This window comes from Notolepis coatsorum (genome assembly GCF_963971535.1).
Source record: "Notolepis coatsorum genome assembly, chromosome: 16".
Taxonomy (NCBI): Eukaryota; Metazoa; Chordata; class Actinopteri; order Aulopiformes; family Paralepididae; genus Notolepis; species Notolepis coatsorum.
The window spans coordinates 103,900,398-103,917,927 of NC_140180.1; the positions used below are offsets into that span (position 1 = coordinate 103,900,398).

Here is a 17,530-nt window from a genome sequence, read left to right on the forward strand (position 1 = left end):
GCGCTAAAAGCCTCCGTATGCCAGCGTCCACTTCAATGATGGAGCTCTCATATTTGCAAACGCATAAACTATGTCTTAAATTATGGCTATGTGTCTAATCTGGCCGTCGCTTATCAATGACTTGTTTGCAGTCAACATTGTCCAAACGGATTGTTTTTTAATCTGTTCATTTCCGTTTTATACCATTTAGAAAAACGCTATTTTTTTTTTAAAGTTTCAGGAAAATATAAAGATGCTGTGATAATCACCCTTTACTGGAATATTCTGGAATACACAAAAAACTTTGTAATTTTTCGGCCTATTTATGAATCGTTTTCAAATAAATGCTAGATTATCGATAGTATATGTGTACTTATGCATGCTATAGAAGCGAGCTGAAAAATCGATTCTCTCATTTCCTGATCAGCACACACACACACGCACACACACACACACACACACACACATAGGGCACATGTTGATATCTCTGTGAAAAAAGTTCTGATTATCCTAAGACTGGTAAAATAGATTCCTTACCTCAGATCAGATGTTCTCCAAAAAGATTATTCCAATTCCTGATCGCCATTCCAAATATCGATTGCGTTTATTGATCCAACGCTGGGTACTGGAAATATGTATTCCACGCTGTTTTGGGGCTCGGCAATGAATCCGATCCTCTCGGGTGACTTGCCCGAGAAGTAAAATGAGGAAGCAGGATTCCCCCCCCCAATGTGTTTCATTCAATCCATTCCAAAGGGGTGCAGTACCACAGGGAGATACGATAGGGGGCGGTATTTTCCCAATGGAGCTCAGAGAGAGTTTGCAGCACTAACGTGAGACTAGATTGATGAAATATGAATTCAAATCGCTAATAAAAGAAAACAGAGATATCTCGTCGCTGGCACTCAAAGTGTTAATATTCCATATTTTATACCATCTTGTGGCACGCTCCTGGCCATGCACCTGCCGCAGCACGTACTGTATAGTCTACGTGCAGTAGTAATGAATGAACGCAGTAGGCTTATATTAATATTCTAATGACTTGTTTTATTAGGAGATCACAGATACTGCGCTGCCATAGTCATTTTCACAGTTCGACTACGGGACAGTTCGACTACAGGACATCTCCACGGAGTCCGGTCCGCTCACAGTACGCCCAACTCTGGCGGCCTTAATGTGTACTGTACTTACTGTACGTATAGGGCAGAGCATATAGTATCTACTAAATCCTAATGAAACAAGTAATTAGAATAATATAAGCCTACTGTTCATTCATTAGACATTCATTAGCCAGGAGCGCGCAACAAGACGGTATAAATATGGAATATTAATAGTCTATTCCACTATAGATACAGTATATCCACGCAATTAGCTTTAGTTCTTATTTATTTATCCACTGTCATTTGCAGTGTTGGTGTAGTCCTATTATTTATTTTCGGACATCAAATGCGTTGTGAGGCATGAGTTTAAATATAAAACATATTTCTTTATCATACAAATATTGTCATATTTATTTTAATTATGATTAATTAATTCCAAGGAGGCCTGTAGAGTTGACATGAACGAAATCACTATGATTCCTCACAAATAAAGCCCTTAAGAACACGGCGCACACCAGTCTGTCAACTTACGACTGCTATTCAGCGATCCTAAATCCTGCTCTTAGTTAGGACCGAATCCAGGAGAAGGGACCGTTCGTGAATCCCAAAATCGGCCCGAAAATGTCTTAAGTGGCGCTACCACCAAAAAATGTCAGATCTTTTGTCCTAAGTCCGTTGGTGAATGAGACCCATTGAATCCTTGTGTCCATAAAATGATGTAGATGAAAAAATTTATCTCCAAAATGTGCCTACATCAGCATTAGAAATAGCTTACAGAAATAATTATCTAATTTTAAGAATCGGTTCATTTACCCACCGTATTGAAACGTATGCGCAAGAAGAATGAAGCTTTGATTATTCAATGGTAAACTAAAACGACTGAAGCTTTGATTATTCAATGATAAACTACTGAAGCTTCTTCCCAGAGATGGTGCTCAGGACAGTCCTACAAGCATTATGTTGTTATTCAATGATAAACTACTGAAGCTTCTTCCAAAGATGGTACTCAGGACAGTCCTACAAGCATTATGTTATTCAATGATAAACTACTGAAGCTTCTTCCAAAGATGGTACTCAGGACAGTCCTACAAGCATTATGTTGTTATTCAATGATAAACTACTGAAGCTTCTTCTCAGAGATGGTGCTCAGGACAGTCCTACAAGCATTATGTTGTTATTCAATGATAAACTACTGAAGCTTCTTCCCAGAGATGGTAGTCAGGACAGTCCTACAAGCATTATGTTGTTTTGCAGATAAAGTGCTGGGACCTGGAGAATCTGGACTGTGTGTGGACCCTGCCCACCCTGGGAGGCTTCGTCTACACGCTGACCTTCTCCCCTGTGGGAACGGGCTGCCTGGGGCTGGGTGTAGGAGACAGTATGATCCGAGTGTGGAGCACCATATCCATCCAGAACCAATACGACACTAAAACCTTTTGGCAAGGCATCAAGTCCAAGGTCACAGCGGTAAGGGGGGGCCTGGATGCCCACAGTCATTATTTTATTGTTGGGGGTCAGCCCAGACGTAGAGACGCTGATGAGTAACTGAGAGGTTGCTGGTTCGATCCCCATCAGCTGACAGAGATATGTATACCCTGCTGTGAGCTGGCGACTGGAAGGTGGTTGGTATAGCTTTAATGGTGCTCATCCGCTCCTGCCATAGTGCCCTTCAGCAAGGCACTACACCCCAAACTGCAGATGACTCTTAAGCTCTGACCTCTGATGAAATACACGTATGTGTGGACTACTGTATATGTAATTAACTTGTGCAGCATTTTCCAATGAAGTAACTTAAACCCATACGTTCTATCCGTTTGTGGGCAGAACAGTTTTTACACATAATGTAGATTTTTATATAATAATTATAATTATATATTTATAATTTTTAGGGCTTTCAGTTTATCGCGTTAATTAGATTAATTAATTAGATTAATTAATTACACAGCAAATTATCACGTTATGAAAATTAACTCAAAATTTATAAAAAAAAATATCTTTAATTGTTTTTTTTAATAAAATTTTTTTTAAATCTCATTCATTCCATAAGAACGTAGAACACATTTACAGACTTTTTTTATATGGTCCATTTGCATGTTCTTGGTATCTGATTCTAGGGACATCTATGGATCTCAGGGAATGTATTCCCAGTGTCAGAAATACTGTCTGTTACTAGGCTTGAGTAAATTGTAATGAACCAAATGAGAATATCAATTACATTTTTTTTTATCTTTGACTGTGAATAACACTATGCTCAAATTGACCAGACCTGAAAAATCTAAGCAAATTAATAGATGGAAGATGATTAAACAGAAGGTTTTGTAGATACAGTACTGAATTCTGCCATCCGGACACATGAAATATGATTATAGAATATAGAATATCAGGCATAAAATGGTTATGCGATTAAAATGCGATTAATTAGATTAATTTATTACAAATCCTGTAATTAATTAGATTTTTTTTTAATCGCCTGACAGCACTAATCATTTTGTTTCTTGCAGCTGGCCTGGCATCCAACAAAAGAAGGCTCATTGGCTTTTGGGACAGACGATGGTAAAGTCGGTATCTACGATGTCTTCTCGACCAAGTAAGAGAACCAATCCCAACTTAATTATCACCATAATTACAGACAATGGACCTCATGATCGAAGTGTACGTAACTATTTTCTGAACTATCTTCATAACTATCTTCGTAAGTAGTTCGTAAGAACACATTTACGAAAGATCGCCGGATGTCTAGACATGTAAAAAGGTCTTCGGAAATGGCCCAAGTGTTCTCAGCTGTGATCCACTGAATGAAGAACGTCACTCATTCTTAAACTAAAAACGAGTTCTCATACACCTGAATTTGCATACAGAAAGGCCAGCTCCTTATAGGGCATGCAAGGACCGTGTGCAAACTGATTCAACAGGTAGCGTGAATGCAGTTTGCTTTCCAATGAACTAGGTACAAAATTAGTACTACTGGGTACTACATTAAAGAGTGATCGAGTGTTGTACAGATGACAATGTGCTCTCTCTTGTGCATCCTCCCCAAGCCGCCTGCATCAGCATGTTGCTAATAAACTATCGATTTATATGGAATCTGTTAAACGTATCCTTTGTGTCTGTTGTCATTTGTGTGGGTTCAACTCGTGAACAGTAAAATGAGCAGTGGAATGTTTCTCCACTGGTTCTTACAATGTGCACACTAAGCAATGTAAAAAATAAATAAAACCAACAATAAATAATAACAATACAGAACAAGACTACTATATGGAATATTAATATATTCCACTATAGCTACTGTATATCCACGCAATTGGGTTTAGTGCTTATTTATTTATTAAAGTAATTTGCAGTGTTTGTGTTGTGCTTTTATTTATTTTCGGACATCACAACCCCTCGATGAGTCATGACTATAAATGTAAAACGTAATTGTTAATTATTCAAATATAAATCGAGTATTTATTATTATTCTAATTATTTAATTCCGTGGATGTCCGTAGAATCGACGTGAGCACAATCACCACTGATTTCTCCCAGTTTGTCCTATCTACGACTGCCTTTCCCCGTTCGTAAATCCTGTTCGTAGCTACGAACGAATCTCTGAAAAGAAACCGTTCGTTCATGGCAAAATCGGCTTGAGAAGTTTGTAAGTGGAGTTACGAAGAAATTAGTTTGTAACTTTCTCGTAAGTCCGTTCGAGCATGAAGTCCAATATTACAAGTGTTAGGGAAAGTATTTTTTCCCCCATGAATCATATTTTCTTCTATTTATTTAGTGTAAGGCAATTTTTGGTTTATTTGTTTTTATTTTCATCATTTTTTATTTGTCACATTTACTTTGATGTGGGGGCAGCATTTTAATTCAGTGCTCCATTATTGCTAATCATCAGTTCCACCTCAACACCTATTACACACCTGACCATCCTTGTTTGGATGACTTATTTTTATTTAACCTTTATTTCACCAGGTAAGAAGCTTGAGCTCAGGGGATTGATTGAGAGGGAAGGTCAGGTCAGATTAGGCCAGTGCTTCTAAAACTTTTTCTGTCAGGCCCCCCTTTGGCGGACCAAAATATCTTGGGCCCCCCCCCCTCGCCCCAACAAAATAGTCATGAAATGGGCCATATTTAAATTGATTGAAATAACACCAATATCGTGACGTTTCAAATTGACAACACCTTCCCTCGCGAGAGCCACCTTGCCTCGCTGTGAAACAGCACTGCAGAATGGTCAGCTCCCATCTCCTCACACAGCGCAGAGAACAGGCGCGCTTTCACGGGTCGGGTTTTGATGAAATTTACCACGTTTATAACTTCTGTCAAAACCTCATTCAGCTCAGGGCTAAGCTGTCTTGACGCTAGCGCCTCTCTGTGAATTTACAGTGCGTCCATTGCACGTTTGGCGAGACCCCCTTGATGAGCGCCTGTAGCCCCCTCATTTTCCCTGCCATGGCCTGCGCACCGTCAGAGCAAAAGCCCACACAGTTCTCCCATTTCAGTCCATGTTCTGTCAGGTAACTGTCAATAATTTTGAAGAACTCATCAGCTGTCGCTCTGTTTTTGACATATTTGCAAAACAGCAGATCTTCACTCAGTGACTGGGAATTTACAAAGCGAACATAGGAAATAAGCAAACAGTCTTTATTGCTGTCAGTCTTTGACAAGGCAACACGCATGTCATCCTCAAGGCTCAACTTGGCCCTATATTTTGTTTTCAGAGCTGTCATGGATGAAAAGCCAGCTTCACACAGATATGTGGTGCTGAATGGTATCAACACCTTAACTGCTGCATCATGAGATACTTGGTACTCAGCACCACACTCTGAAACTAGCTCTCCAGGTGGTATCAGATGAGATTTCAATGAGTTCTTCCAAGAGTTTGGATGGAGATGTGTCAGGAAGCTTTGTCTCGATGTTGTCTGTAAAGTTTTTTTATCCAGAGTAACTTGGTGATCCTTTTCTGTGTTTTATTAAATAATGATTTTCAGATTTTGAGAAATGGTCAAACGTATCCAAATATGGTATTTTCATGGAGAACATTGCAGCTGCAACAGATAGCACTTCAGTGATAATTTTCTGTAATCCAATTATTATTATATATTTTTTTTTAATCTCAAGGCCCCCCCTGTCATGCCTCTGCGCCCCCCCTGGGGGGCACGCCCCACACTTTGAGAAACACTGGGTTAGGCTAAGCATCAAACATAACATCAATGCAGCGTGTACAGTAACCAGTAGGAATTAAGCAGAGAAGCATTTGCACACTCTCATATCGGTCAAGATATTTTTTAAGTCCAAGCTGCAGCTGATGTAGTTTGCAGGGTTTTATTGTCCAAAGGAAAGATGAATGATGATGAAAGTTAACAGAACAGTTGTCAGTTGTTTGTTAGATAAGCAGTTCCAACAGTAGGTTTGAAAGCGTGAATCCTCGGCAGGTGCCTAAATCGCACTGATTAGCAAGGTCTCTTATAATAGAGGTGGTGTGCCCCCTAGTGTTCAAACATAAATACAACACCATAATAATACAACTTCTAATATGTCGGTTTTGGCTTCTACAAATTGAATTGACCTCTCATTGAATTGCCCTTCTGAGGTTTCTGTTAAACCCTTGCCGTGGTATTTCCATATCTTCATTGATGGTTATGGTAAGGGGTGTCGGTCCATTGTAATGTGGGCCTGTGAACCCTGTAGAGACGTAACTGTGAAAATGGGAAATGCATACCTGACGAGTCATTTGTGATGGATCAGCCGGTGCTAATACTAGAGTTATATTTAGTTCATATACACAGACAAAACGGGGCATTGGTGCACCCCTAGTTTTACTTTTCCGTTAGTTGAATATTCATGAGTACATGATTTGTTTTTCTACCAGGCCGCCTCAGGTGTCTAACTCCTACCACAGGAAGACCGTGTACACATTGGCCTGGGGACCCCCAGTCCCACCTTTGTCATTTGGTAAGTAACTAACTCCTACCACAGAAAGACAAGTAACTCCTACTACAGAATACAACCAAGCCCTTCCATAGAAAGACAAGTAACTCATACCACATAAATACAACTAGCTCATACTACAGAAATAACTAACTCCTACCATAGGAAGGCAACTAACTTCTACCACAAAAAGACTACAAATCCTAGTCCTACCACAAAAAGACTACTAAGTTCTACCACAGAAATACAAGTAACTCCTACCACTGAATGACAAGTAATTCCTACCACAGAAGGACAACTAACCCCTACTATAGAAGGATAACTAACTACTGCGACAGAAAGATAACTAACTCCTACCACAGAGACAACTAATTCCTACCATAGACAAATTAAGATCATTACTATATTGAGATGAAACGTATTTGCATGTCTTCATACCCGTTTCAATTTCACAAAACTGTGTGTGTGGATGACCTCCAGGAGGGGCAGGAGACAAGCCGTCCTACACCCTGTACAGCTGTGCAGGAGAGGGACTCATTCTGCAGCATGACCCCTGGAAGCTGGCCGGAGACGCCTCCGACATAGATAAACTGATCAGAGATACGAACGGTATCAAGGTAGGAGATGGATGGATGGATGGATGGATGGATGGATGGATGGATGGATGGATGGATGGGTTATTTGTTTTGATGGGTAGACATGGCTGCAGAAAATGCATCACAAAGACATCATATTGCACTGTAATTTGTACTGGAAAATGAAATACTGTAAAATACTGTTATACAGTCAAAAGTAAGAAAAACACTGATAGGATATTTTGGCTATATCACCTAGCCCTACTTGTATGCATATTAACTTTGTCGAAGGCTGAAGGGGATCAAAGGTAATGTGAACAGATTGTAAAGGCGTTGTTTGTTTCCCTGCAGCACAAGCTGTCTCCACACACTGACATCAGCTGGAAGCCGGACGGGAGAGTGGTTGCCATCGGCAACGAGGACGGGTGAGTAGGTGTGACCGTCCCGATATGACCGTCCCGATATGACCGTCCCATCCAATAGAGCAGTGGTTCCCAAAGTCGGGGTCGCGACCCAAAGGTGGGCCGCGAGCAGCCACGGATGGGCCACGAGTTTAATTTTTTTTTTTTTTTTTTTTTTTATTTAATTTTTTTTGTCCGGCCACTGAACTTAGAAGCAGGCCAGGACAGTGTTTCTAGTTGTATTCTAAAATTCTATTCTATTGTATTCTAAAATGTGACTATATGGTTTTATATTAACTTAATAAATAAACAAAAACTAAAAATCTACTTATTTCAACGAACATTTCAAACTAAATAACAGATATGCACATAAAACGCTGAAAACAACCGAAGCAACAATAGTATTTTAATGAGGCTATTATTAGTATCATTATTATTTTGCAACAAGTTAGCCCTCTCATAAATAGCACATATAAATGAATAACTAACTTGAACTAACTTAATAGGATTGAAGTGATATTTGGCTTAAAAAAATGGGCAAAAAAAAAGAAAAAAAAGCGAGACGATGTGCATTGGGCCGCGGCTCTCTGACGCCTTATTTTCTGGGCCCCGGCCTGAAAAGTTTGGGAACCCCTGCAATAGAGCAGTCTACATTCGGAATCCAGGGAGGAACACTTAACAGGAGACAGGCCAGGCTAAGCTGGAAAAACACATCAAGAAGGTCCTGAGTTCAAACCCCAGCAGTGGTTAGCACTGTTGCCTCACATCAAGAAGGTCCTGAGTTCAAACCCCAGCAGTGGTTAGCACTGTTGCCTCACATCAAGAAGGTCCTGAGTTCAAACCCCAGCAGTGGTTAGCACTGTTGCCTCACAGCAAGAAGGTCCTGAGTTCAAACCCCAGCAGTGGTTAGCACTGTTGCCTCACATCAAGAAGGTCCTGAGTTCAAACCCCAGCAGTGGTTAGCGCTGTTGCCTCACATCAAGAAGGTCCTGAGTTCAAACCCCAGCAGTGGTTAGCACTGTTGCCTCACATCAAGAAGGTCCTGAGTTTAAACCCCAGCAGTGGTTAGCACTGTTGCCCCATTAAGAAGGTCCTGAGTTCAAACCCCAGCAGTAGTTAGCACTGTTGCCCCATCAAGAAGGTCCTGAGTTTAAACCCAAGCAGTGGTTAGCACTGTTGCCCCATCAAGAAGGTCCTGCGTTTAAACCCCAGCAGTGGTTAGCACTGTTGCCCCATCAAGAAGGTAAACGAATATTTTCTCAGAGTGGGAATCCTGTATTTTTTCCTGTGGTCGACTAGTACTTTATTTATGTTTTCTGATGAGACCGTGTTGGATACCACTACCTTTACGCTAATAAATGAGCACACTAGAGTGCACACAAGTCTCGTCAATCAACCGGACCCACCGGCCAGGTCTGTCGGTCTCCAGGGGTCGCGGTCTGGCAAAAAGCTCTGGGATACTGAAATGGATGACGCTCTGCTCCGTGTGTTCTTCTCTCGGTATCCCAGGTCCATCGAGGTGTACCAGGCTCCCAGTCTGAAGCTGCTGTGTAGCATCCAGCAGCACCATAAGGTCATCAACGTGCTGCGCTGGCACCACGTGCACGGCTCCCGGCCGGAGCTTGGCTACCTGCTGGCCTCGGGCTCCAACAACGCCAAGGTCTTCATCCACGACCTCCACGCGGCCATCGGTACGAGGAAGACACACTAGAATCTTAAAAAGGGACATTATTGTTTTCCACAATAAGCAAGCTTTTCACCAGGGCGCTTCAAAATAGACTAGCCAAGGTACTGACGTTTCCACAAGCGTCTTCCTCAGAGTCGAGACACTCCAGTGTCTTAGCTTGTGGGCGTTATGAGTGTCTTACCTTGTAGACGTTATGAGTTCTCCAGTGTCTTACCTTGTAGACGGTATGAGTGTCTTACCTTGTAGACGGTATGAGTTCTCCAGTGTCTTACCTTGTAGACGGTATGAGTGTCTTACCTTGTAGACGGTATGAGTGTCTTACCTTGTAGACCAGGGGTCAGCAACCTTTTTGACATGGAGTGCCTGTTTGAAATATAGTTGTAACTAGTGTGCCTCAACAATATTCCATGCATCGTAATTTTTTTTCTCATAATCAGGTCTTTTTAACCCTTTAATCGCCAAGGACGAGTTAACACGTCAATCTCCGCCATGCGTAATCTGCCAATGACGCCGTAACACGTCATTGAGATCAATATTTCAAAAATCTGTGATGGCAATCATATTTCACCCGCGGAGACTTGAGATCTCCTGTTGATCTCCTCTCAACTCTCCAACGGTTCAAGAGCGCCATCTGGTGGGCGATCGGCGGATCGCCCAAACAGCAAACCGGAAACAGAAAGTGGAGCTCATCCAAATTCGGTCCGACCACTTGCTATAGCTCCCGGGGCTCCATCTCGACACACTGGATAATCAATCGCTCGCCCTAACTCAATAAACAACGTTATTTGGACGTATACCTCTATATATTTACCTATATAGTATTATACAACCTGGAAATGGTTCATCTAGATCAACATCCCATAATAGGAAACTTTCTACTCCAAGCTGATCGCCCAACGGCCCGAGGAGACTGGGGTAAGTTTCAGCGTTTATTATTACCGTGTTCGATACAAACTGCTCTGATGATCATATCACCCACACTACATGAATCATCTAACGTTGGCCACGGAATTATAAACGACCCCCCCCCCCCATCCGGTCAACATCAGATGATGAGTAGTAACTTCTAGAAGCACGTACATTTGAAATTTCTTATCTGGCGCCGATCGCTATCAAACTGTATTTGATCATCAATATAATGCTGCAGAAAACGATAAAAATATATTTATACTTTAGACCATATTTTAGTATGAATATGTAAATGAAAAAGTAGAACGTTGCTACATCCTAAACGATAGATACTTGACGTTGAATGGGCCATAGTAATGTCAATTTAGCAATACAATTTAAAAAGTTATAGCCCTGCAAAGAGGGGGAACATCTCCATAGACTTTCAACAGTGGCAGATAGGGGTATATGATCAGAATAATCCCTGGCAGAGAAAGGGTTAATGATCATTTTTACATTATTACATCATTATTGTTATTGTTATTATTAACAATATTATTATGATGGTTGTATCAACCCTAAATCTGAGTTGGGGGGGGGGGATATGCAATGCAGACAAACAGCTGCATACAGTGCGACCATTTCACTCACATTTGCCCATTCATTTTTGGACACATCACACACCATCGGTGTGTGTACTGTACGTGTGCTGTCATAGCTCCAGCTACAGGCCTAATGGAGAACACCAGGAGAACACCAGGATGTGAATGTGAGGTATATCGTGTAAATAGGTTTTGATTGATCGCAAGACTACATTGTAAAAAAAATTATAATAATAAGTTACCAGAACTTAAAAATATTGAGTTCAGTTACTGTGCATTAAGGTTTTCAGTTTTCAATCCATAATAAGTTAACAGAAAAATAAGTACACAACCACATTATTTCAACCTAATAAAACTATGTTTATTGTCATTGTTTTAAGAACACAAGTTGACTTGGTAATACTCACATTTTGATGTGCGTGTGCAATGTGCAATGTTCATATAAAAATATAAAAATAAATAATAAAATTAGTTTATTAATCCCATTGGTCACAATGGTGACCGTAATAATGTTTTTGTTATAAGGCTCTGCAAATGTTACTGAATGATGTAGCAATGTATTTCCAGCTAAATTGAAATAATAAACAAATAAAGGGTCTCAATTAAATATGTGGTAGTAAAAATAACCTGTGGGAGGATTTCAACAAGATAAATGCGACAACAGTGCAAAATACTTCACTATAATATTTCAAAGCAAAAAGAATATATATTTTTATTTATTTATTTATTTTTAATACTGCTGCCCCCTGTGCCTATGAAAATGCCCCTGCGTGCCTATGCAGGCACGCGTGCCTAGGGTTGCCTACCCCTGTTGTAGACGGTATGAGTGTCTTACCTTGTAGACGGTATGAGTGTCTTACCGTGTAGACGTTATGAGTTCTCCAGTGTCTTACCTTGTAGATGGTATGAGTTCTCCAGTGAGTTCTCTGGCCGTCTGAGATAGCCAGAAGATGCAGAGTGTAGGGGTCTTCAGTGTTTCCCACAGGATTTTCAGGGACTATGGGGGGTGAACCTCCGACCCTCTCGTGGGGTCCGGGGGCATGCCCCCCCCCCCCCCCCGGAACTTTCTTTTTTGGGTACATTTTAAAGTTAAATGCATCAATCTGGTGCACTTTGAGAGCAAAATAAAGAGGCTAGATCTATGATGAACTTTGTGCTCAAAACACAAAATCGACTAGACTAGTGCTTCCCAATCCTCTCCTCGAAGCACCCCAGCCGTTCAATGTATTTGTTAAATTCCACCACCAGCACACCTGATTCAACTTAACTAGCCCTTTATTATGACTGTTGACCAAACAGGCTGATTGATGAACTAATTGAGCTTTGTGTTGATTTGTCAGTCAAGTCATGTTGGATACAATAATGGCAATAGTGACTGCAATAAAAACAGCATTATTTGAAGAATCAACATATTTCATTGAAATTTGCTACCATTTTCTCAAAGGTTTCCAGTCATGGTTCAGTCAACACCTTGATGTTTTCGATCACCATTTTCCTCTGTTTACTCTCCAAAGATGAACCGCTATTGTTTGTCCTTTTTTCCCCCTGCAGAGAGTCCAGCGGAGAGTCCTGTGCTGATGACGGAGCCCTATCGAACCCTGTGCGGTCACACCGCTAAGATCACCTCTCTGGCCTGGAGCCCACACCACGACGCCAGGCTGGCCACCGTCTGCTATGACGGCACGGCACAGGTCAGAACCAGGCCTCGGAGGATGTGGGGGAGAGGGAGGGAGGGATGGGTGGGTAGGAGAATGGGTGGATGGATGGATAGATGAACACACAAACCCACAGTATGTAAAACAGGGTGACAGTGGGTCGGGAGGTAGAGCAGTCAACTGGTAATCCGGAGGTTCCCGGTTCGGTTTCCGCTCCTCCCGGGCAGCGTGTCAAAGTGTCCTTGAGCGAGACACTTGACCCCTTATTGCTCCCGATGAGCAGGTTGGCACCTTGCATGGTCGCGTCTGCCGTCGGTGTGTGAATGTGTTGAGTGAATGGGTAAAATGTGAGGAACAAATTGTAAAGCGCTTTGGATAAAAGCTGCTATATGAATTTATCATTTTTGATTGATTGGAAACTTTATTAACAGATTGCAGAATGGGTACAATACAGTACAGCTAAATACAAACGACTGCTAAGAGGATGAAGACCAGAAAAAGACTTCCGTCTTGTTTACATAAGTGTCCTCCATTTTCAATTCATCAGGACATTTATGACATACAAGACATACAAATATACGGTACTGTGTAAGATGGAGTGGGGGGGGGGATTTCTTTATTTACAGGGGCCAGTTTCTAATTGCAGCCACCTGTAGGTGCTCTTTGAGAGCGGTTTTAAAGGAGGGAAGGGATTCACATTCCTTTACGGCTGTGGGCAGGGCATTCCACATTATTGTGTCTTAATTGCTAAACGTGTTTAGTCCCTTGGTTGAGCCAAATCTGGGTTGAACGTGATTTGTGGAGCTCCCTCTGGTGTTGTGGACGTGGACTTCACTGACCTTTAGGACGTATTTCGACAGGTACATGGGTATCTTTGTGGTGTAGTGTATCTTGTAGACCAGGCCCATTGCAAGTTGCTGTACTCTGTCGTCTACTCTAAGCCACCCTAGATTGTCAAAATGGGCAGGGGTAAGTTGTGTTTTAGGAGTAAGGCCAAGCAGTAGTCTGACCAGTTTTTTTTGTGATGTTTGGAGCCTTGTTTTTAGGGCCTTTGAGGTGCTTTGGTACCATGAGGTGCAAGCATAGTCGTAGTACCCTTGAATGAGTGCTCCTGTTAGAGTCTTCAGGGTATTCTTGTTTACCAGAGAGGAGATCCGGTACAAGAATCCTGTTAGTTGGGGGCGGCTACGTGGCGTAGTGGGCAAGGCGCTCGCCACGAATGACTGAGACGCTGGGCTTGCCTGTTCGAGCCCAGCGCTCCACATTGCTTTCAGTTTAGCTGGTCGTCTGTACTAATACACATTGGCCGTATTAGGGGGTGGGAAACTGATGGGTGGGGATCGGGTGGTGCGCCTGCGCAGTAGAATCAGGAAGTGTCAGGGGCAGCGTGAGCCTCCCACGCGTTACTCCTCGCCACTGAGAGATCGAGCTGCGCAGGTGAAAAGATGCGACTGCTGTTACCTCAAGTACCGGAGGGGACTTGTGCTATGTATGACTTAGTCCACATTGCAGCCGGCTTGTGGGAGGCAAGAAACAGCGTTCGTGACGGGAGGGTTGAATTGGATGATACGAAATTGGGATGGGAGAAAATATAGAAAATGGGAGAAAAAGTGGATAAAAAAAAGAATCCTGTTAGTTGGTTGACTTTTTTTTATTACATTGGTTGCCATTTTGTCACAGGAAAGATTTGCCTCTAGGAACGCAGGTAGGTAATTTCATCTTTCCTTGTGACAATATTGTCACCCACTGTAACAGAGAAGCCGTTGGCCTTGCTGAGTTTTTATTTGATCCAAAGAGAATGGATTTCATTTTACCCAGGTGTAATGATAGTTTATCAGCGAGCCAGGTGCAGATTCTACAGAGTTTAGAGCTGAGGGCTTTTTCAACCTGCAATTTGTCCCTGTCGGAGACCAGCAGGGCAGAGTCGTCTGCGAACAGGAACAAGTTGCAGTCACAAGCTGATGACATGTCATTTGCATAAATTAGGAACAGTAAAGGTCCTAATATGCTTCCTTGTGGAACACCACAGCCCACTGGGAGGGGGGGGGGTGGTAGGGTACCGTCCACCTCCACCATCTGTTCTCTCCCCTCCAGGTAGGATTGCATCCAGCTCACTGATGGACTATCAAAACCAATTGCTTTTAGCCTATCAATGAGAATGGAGTGATTGACGGTGTCAAAAACCTTTTGGAGGTCCAGCATGACCATGCCGCAGTATTTGCCCGTGTCCACCTCGTGTTTGATGTGGTCGTTCAAATAGAGAAGGCATGTGTCAGTAGAGTGGGAGATTGGAATTCGTAGAATTGCTTTTTTTCTGCAAGGTACTTTTTCGACCTGTTCGTAGACAATTTTTTCCATCACTTTCGAGATGGAGGTAAGAATAGAAACAGGGCGGTAGTTGCCTGGGTCTAATTTGCTGCCTTTTTTGTGCAGGGAGGTCACTCTCGCAATTTTGAAATCTTTGGGGACGTGTCCGTGTTTTATGGAGAGGTTTATTATGTGGGTGATGATTGGGGTGATGGTGGCTGCTGAGTCTCTGAGGAATTTGGAGGGGATATTGTCATGGCCAGTGGCCTTGTTAGGTTGGAGGGCGTTCCAGTTGAGTCTTGTGACATCACAGATCCATGAGTTTGCTGTGCGGCTAAAGCGTGTCACTCACTAGACGTCACTACTTTATTTCCAGTAGAGCTGAACAATTAATAAAAATTTGATCAAAATCACAACATGGCCTCTACTGAAATATCCAAATCACAGGAGGTGCATTTATTTGCTAAATGTGAAATGTGTGTCAAACCTCTGTTCGATCTTGTCTTGGCCAGGTATGGGATGTGCTGACGGAGGTGAGTGTCAGTAACTATCGTGGCCATAGGGGGCGCTTGCTGTGTGTGGAGTGGTCTCCTGTCGACCCGGACCTGGTGTGGACCGGAGGGGACGACTTCACCGTGCGGGAGTGGAGCGTCTCCAAACAGGAGTTTACGGCGCCACCTAAAGGTAAACTACTGCCAGTGCCGTACAACCACACTTGAATCAGGAGACGCAAGTTGGATACAAAAATCTACGGCTGTCTTAAATACTTCGATGGCACAAGCTTCGAACATTAAAAAAAAAAAAAAAAAATTTAACTTCGATTTGTGTGTGTGTGCATGGGGCCATTGGGTGGGGCCGGGGGACAAATACACTGGAGGAAAGTAACCCAGCTCAGCACTGCCCAAATTATATCATCACTATTGCCTGTTTGAAGGATATCATCCTCAAACACATATACACCTACATGCCTTGTAGAATTCCACACATAAGAAAGAAAGATACTGGGATGAATAAACAAAATAGGAAATAAAATGTAGAAATGCATGCAATACATAAATAAATATGAATCTCCATACTACTGAGATGTTTTGGTCAGTTCTTTGTTTTTTTGTGGAAGTAGCCCTTCTTAAAAATGCATGAACATTCACTGATAATTGGTCTGTAGTGGAGTCTACATTGCCGGACCATGTAGAATCCGGACCTTGTAGACTGACATAATTCTGTGCATAGTTTAGTCTACACAGGCCATATTTCAAATAATCAAAATCTTACTTCATTCATCTTAAACATTCTTGATTTGGGGGATTGGTAGTTCCCATGAAATCTGAAGTGACAGCGATCCACCTTGAATTAAATCACACAGCCGAGTGAAATCTTGTTGGCTGCGTCACAGTCACGAAAGGGGCTATTTAATTAATTAATCCAATCCACTTTATTTATAGAGCACATTTAAAAACAACAAAGTTTACCAAAGTGCTGTACAAGTCCCACAACATAAGAATAAAAATAATAGAAATAATTAACTTTCTTTTTAATTTTTTTCGAAGTTTCGGATTAAAATCGAAGCTCGGCCCCGAAGCTTCGATTGCCAAAAAAAGCTTTGAAGGTCAGCCCTACAAAAATCACTGTCTTTTGTCGTTGAAAAGCGGATAAACCTTCTGCATTAAACTGGTGTTTTAGAGGTAAACATGCTTTAGAAGACTTGGTTTGTCAGTGTTATTAGACAGCAAGTCAAATTAGAAATGTTCCTGTCTACACAACGTTGGCATAATTGTTTCCCACAGGATTTTCAGAGACTATGGGGGGTGAACCTCCGTAACTTTTTCTTTTGGTACATTTTAAAGTTAAATGCATCAATCTGGTGCACTTTGAGAGCAAAATAAAGAGGCTAGATCTATGATGAACTTTGTGCTCAAAACACAAAATCGACTAGACTAGTGCTTCCCAATCCTCTCCTCGAAGCACCCCAGCCGTTCAATGTATTTGTTAAATTCCACCACCAGCACACCTGATTCAACTTAACTAGGGCCGCCACAGTCTAGGTAATTAATGGGAAACCCTGGCATTACGCCTCTTAAAAAAATATAACACTATATATTTACAGTATATAAAATAAACTGTGATGTTGACATTTTTCCCTCCAAGGGAAGAAGCCGTCGGAGCTGATGGATAGGATGAAAGATAAACCCAAGAAGAAGAAGAAGAAGAAGCCACCTTCAGGGACGGGAGGGAGGAGGCAAGAGGAGAGCCCGTCTCCAACCATCAACGGAGGAGAAGAAGAGAGAGGAGAAGAGGGGGAGAAGGCAGGGGAGGCCACTGTAACACAGCCGGTGTCTGATGATGAAGAGGAGGCGAGCAGGGCCTGTAGTACTCTACCTCCACCAGGTAACATTCTGTAGTACTTTAGTTCCACCAGGTAACAT

General features: G+C 42.1%; 1 protein-coding gene across 1 annotated transcript in view; it reads left to right on the forward strand.

Annotated features, from left to right (window-relative positions):
* Positions 1-17,530, forward strand: part of gemin5 (gem (nuclear organelle) associated protein 5) — a 117,520-nt gene that overhangs the window by 32,308 nt on the left and 67,682 nt on the right. Inside the window, exons 9-17 of the mRNA XM_084331589.1 lie at positions 2,334-2,546; positions 3,581-3,666; positions 6,934-7,016; positions 7,473-7,609; positions 7,919-7,992; positions 9,478-9,659; positions 12,697-12,836; positions 15,620-15,791; positions 17,253-17,492. Of these exons, the coding sequence (XP_084187715.1) occupies positions 2,334-2,546; positions 3,581-3,666; positions 6,934-7,016; positions 7,473-7,609; positions 7,919-7,992; positions 9,478-9,659; positions 12,697-12,836; positions 15,620-15,791; positions 17,253-17,492 (1,327 nt within the window). The remainder of the gene's footprint in view (positions 1-2,333; positions 2,547-3,580; positions 3,667-6,933; positions 7,017-7,472; positions 7,610-7,918; positions 7,993-9,477; positions 9,660-12,696; positions 12,837-15,619; positions 15,792-17,252; positions 17,493-17,530) is intronic.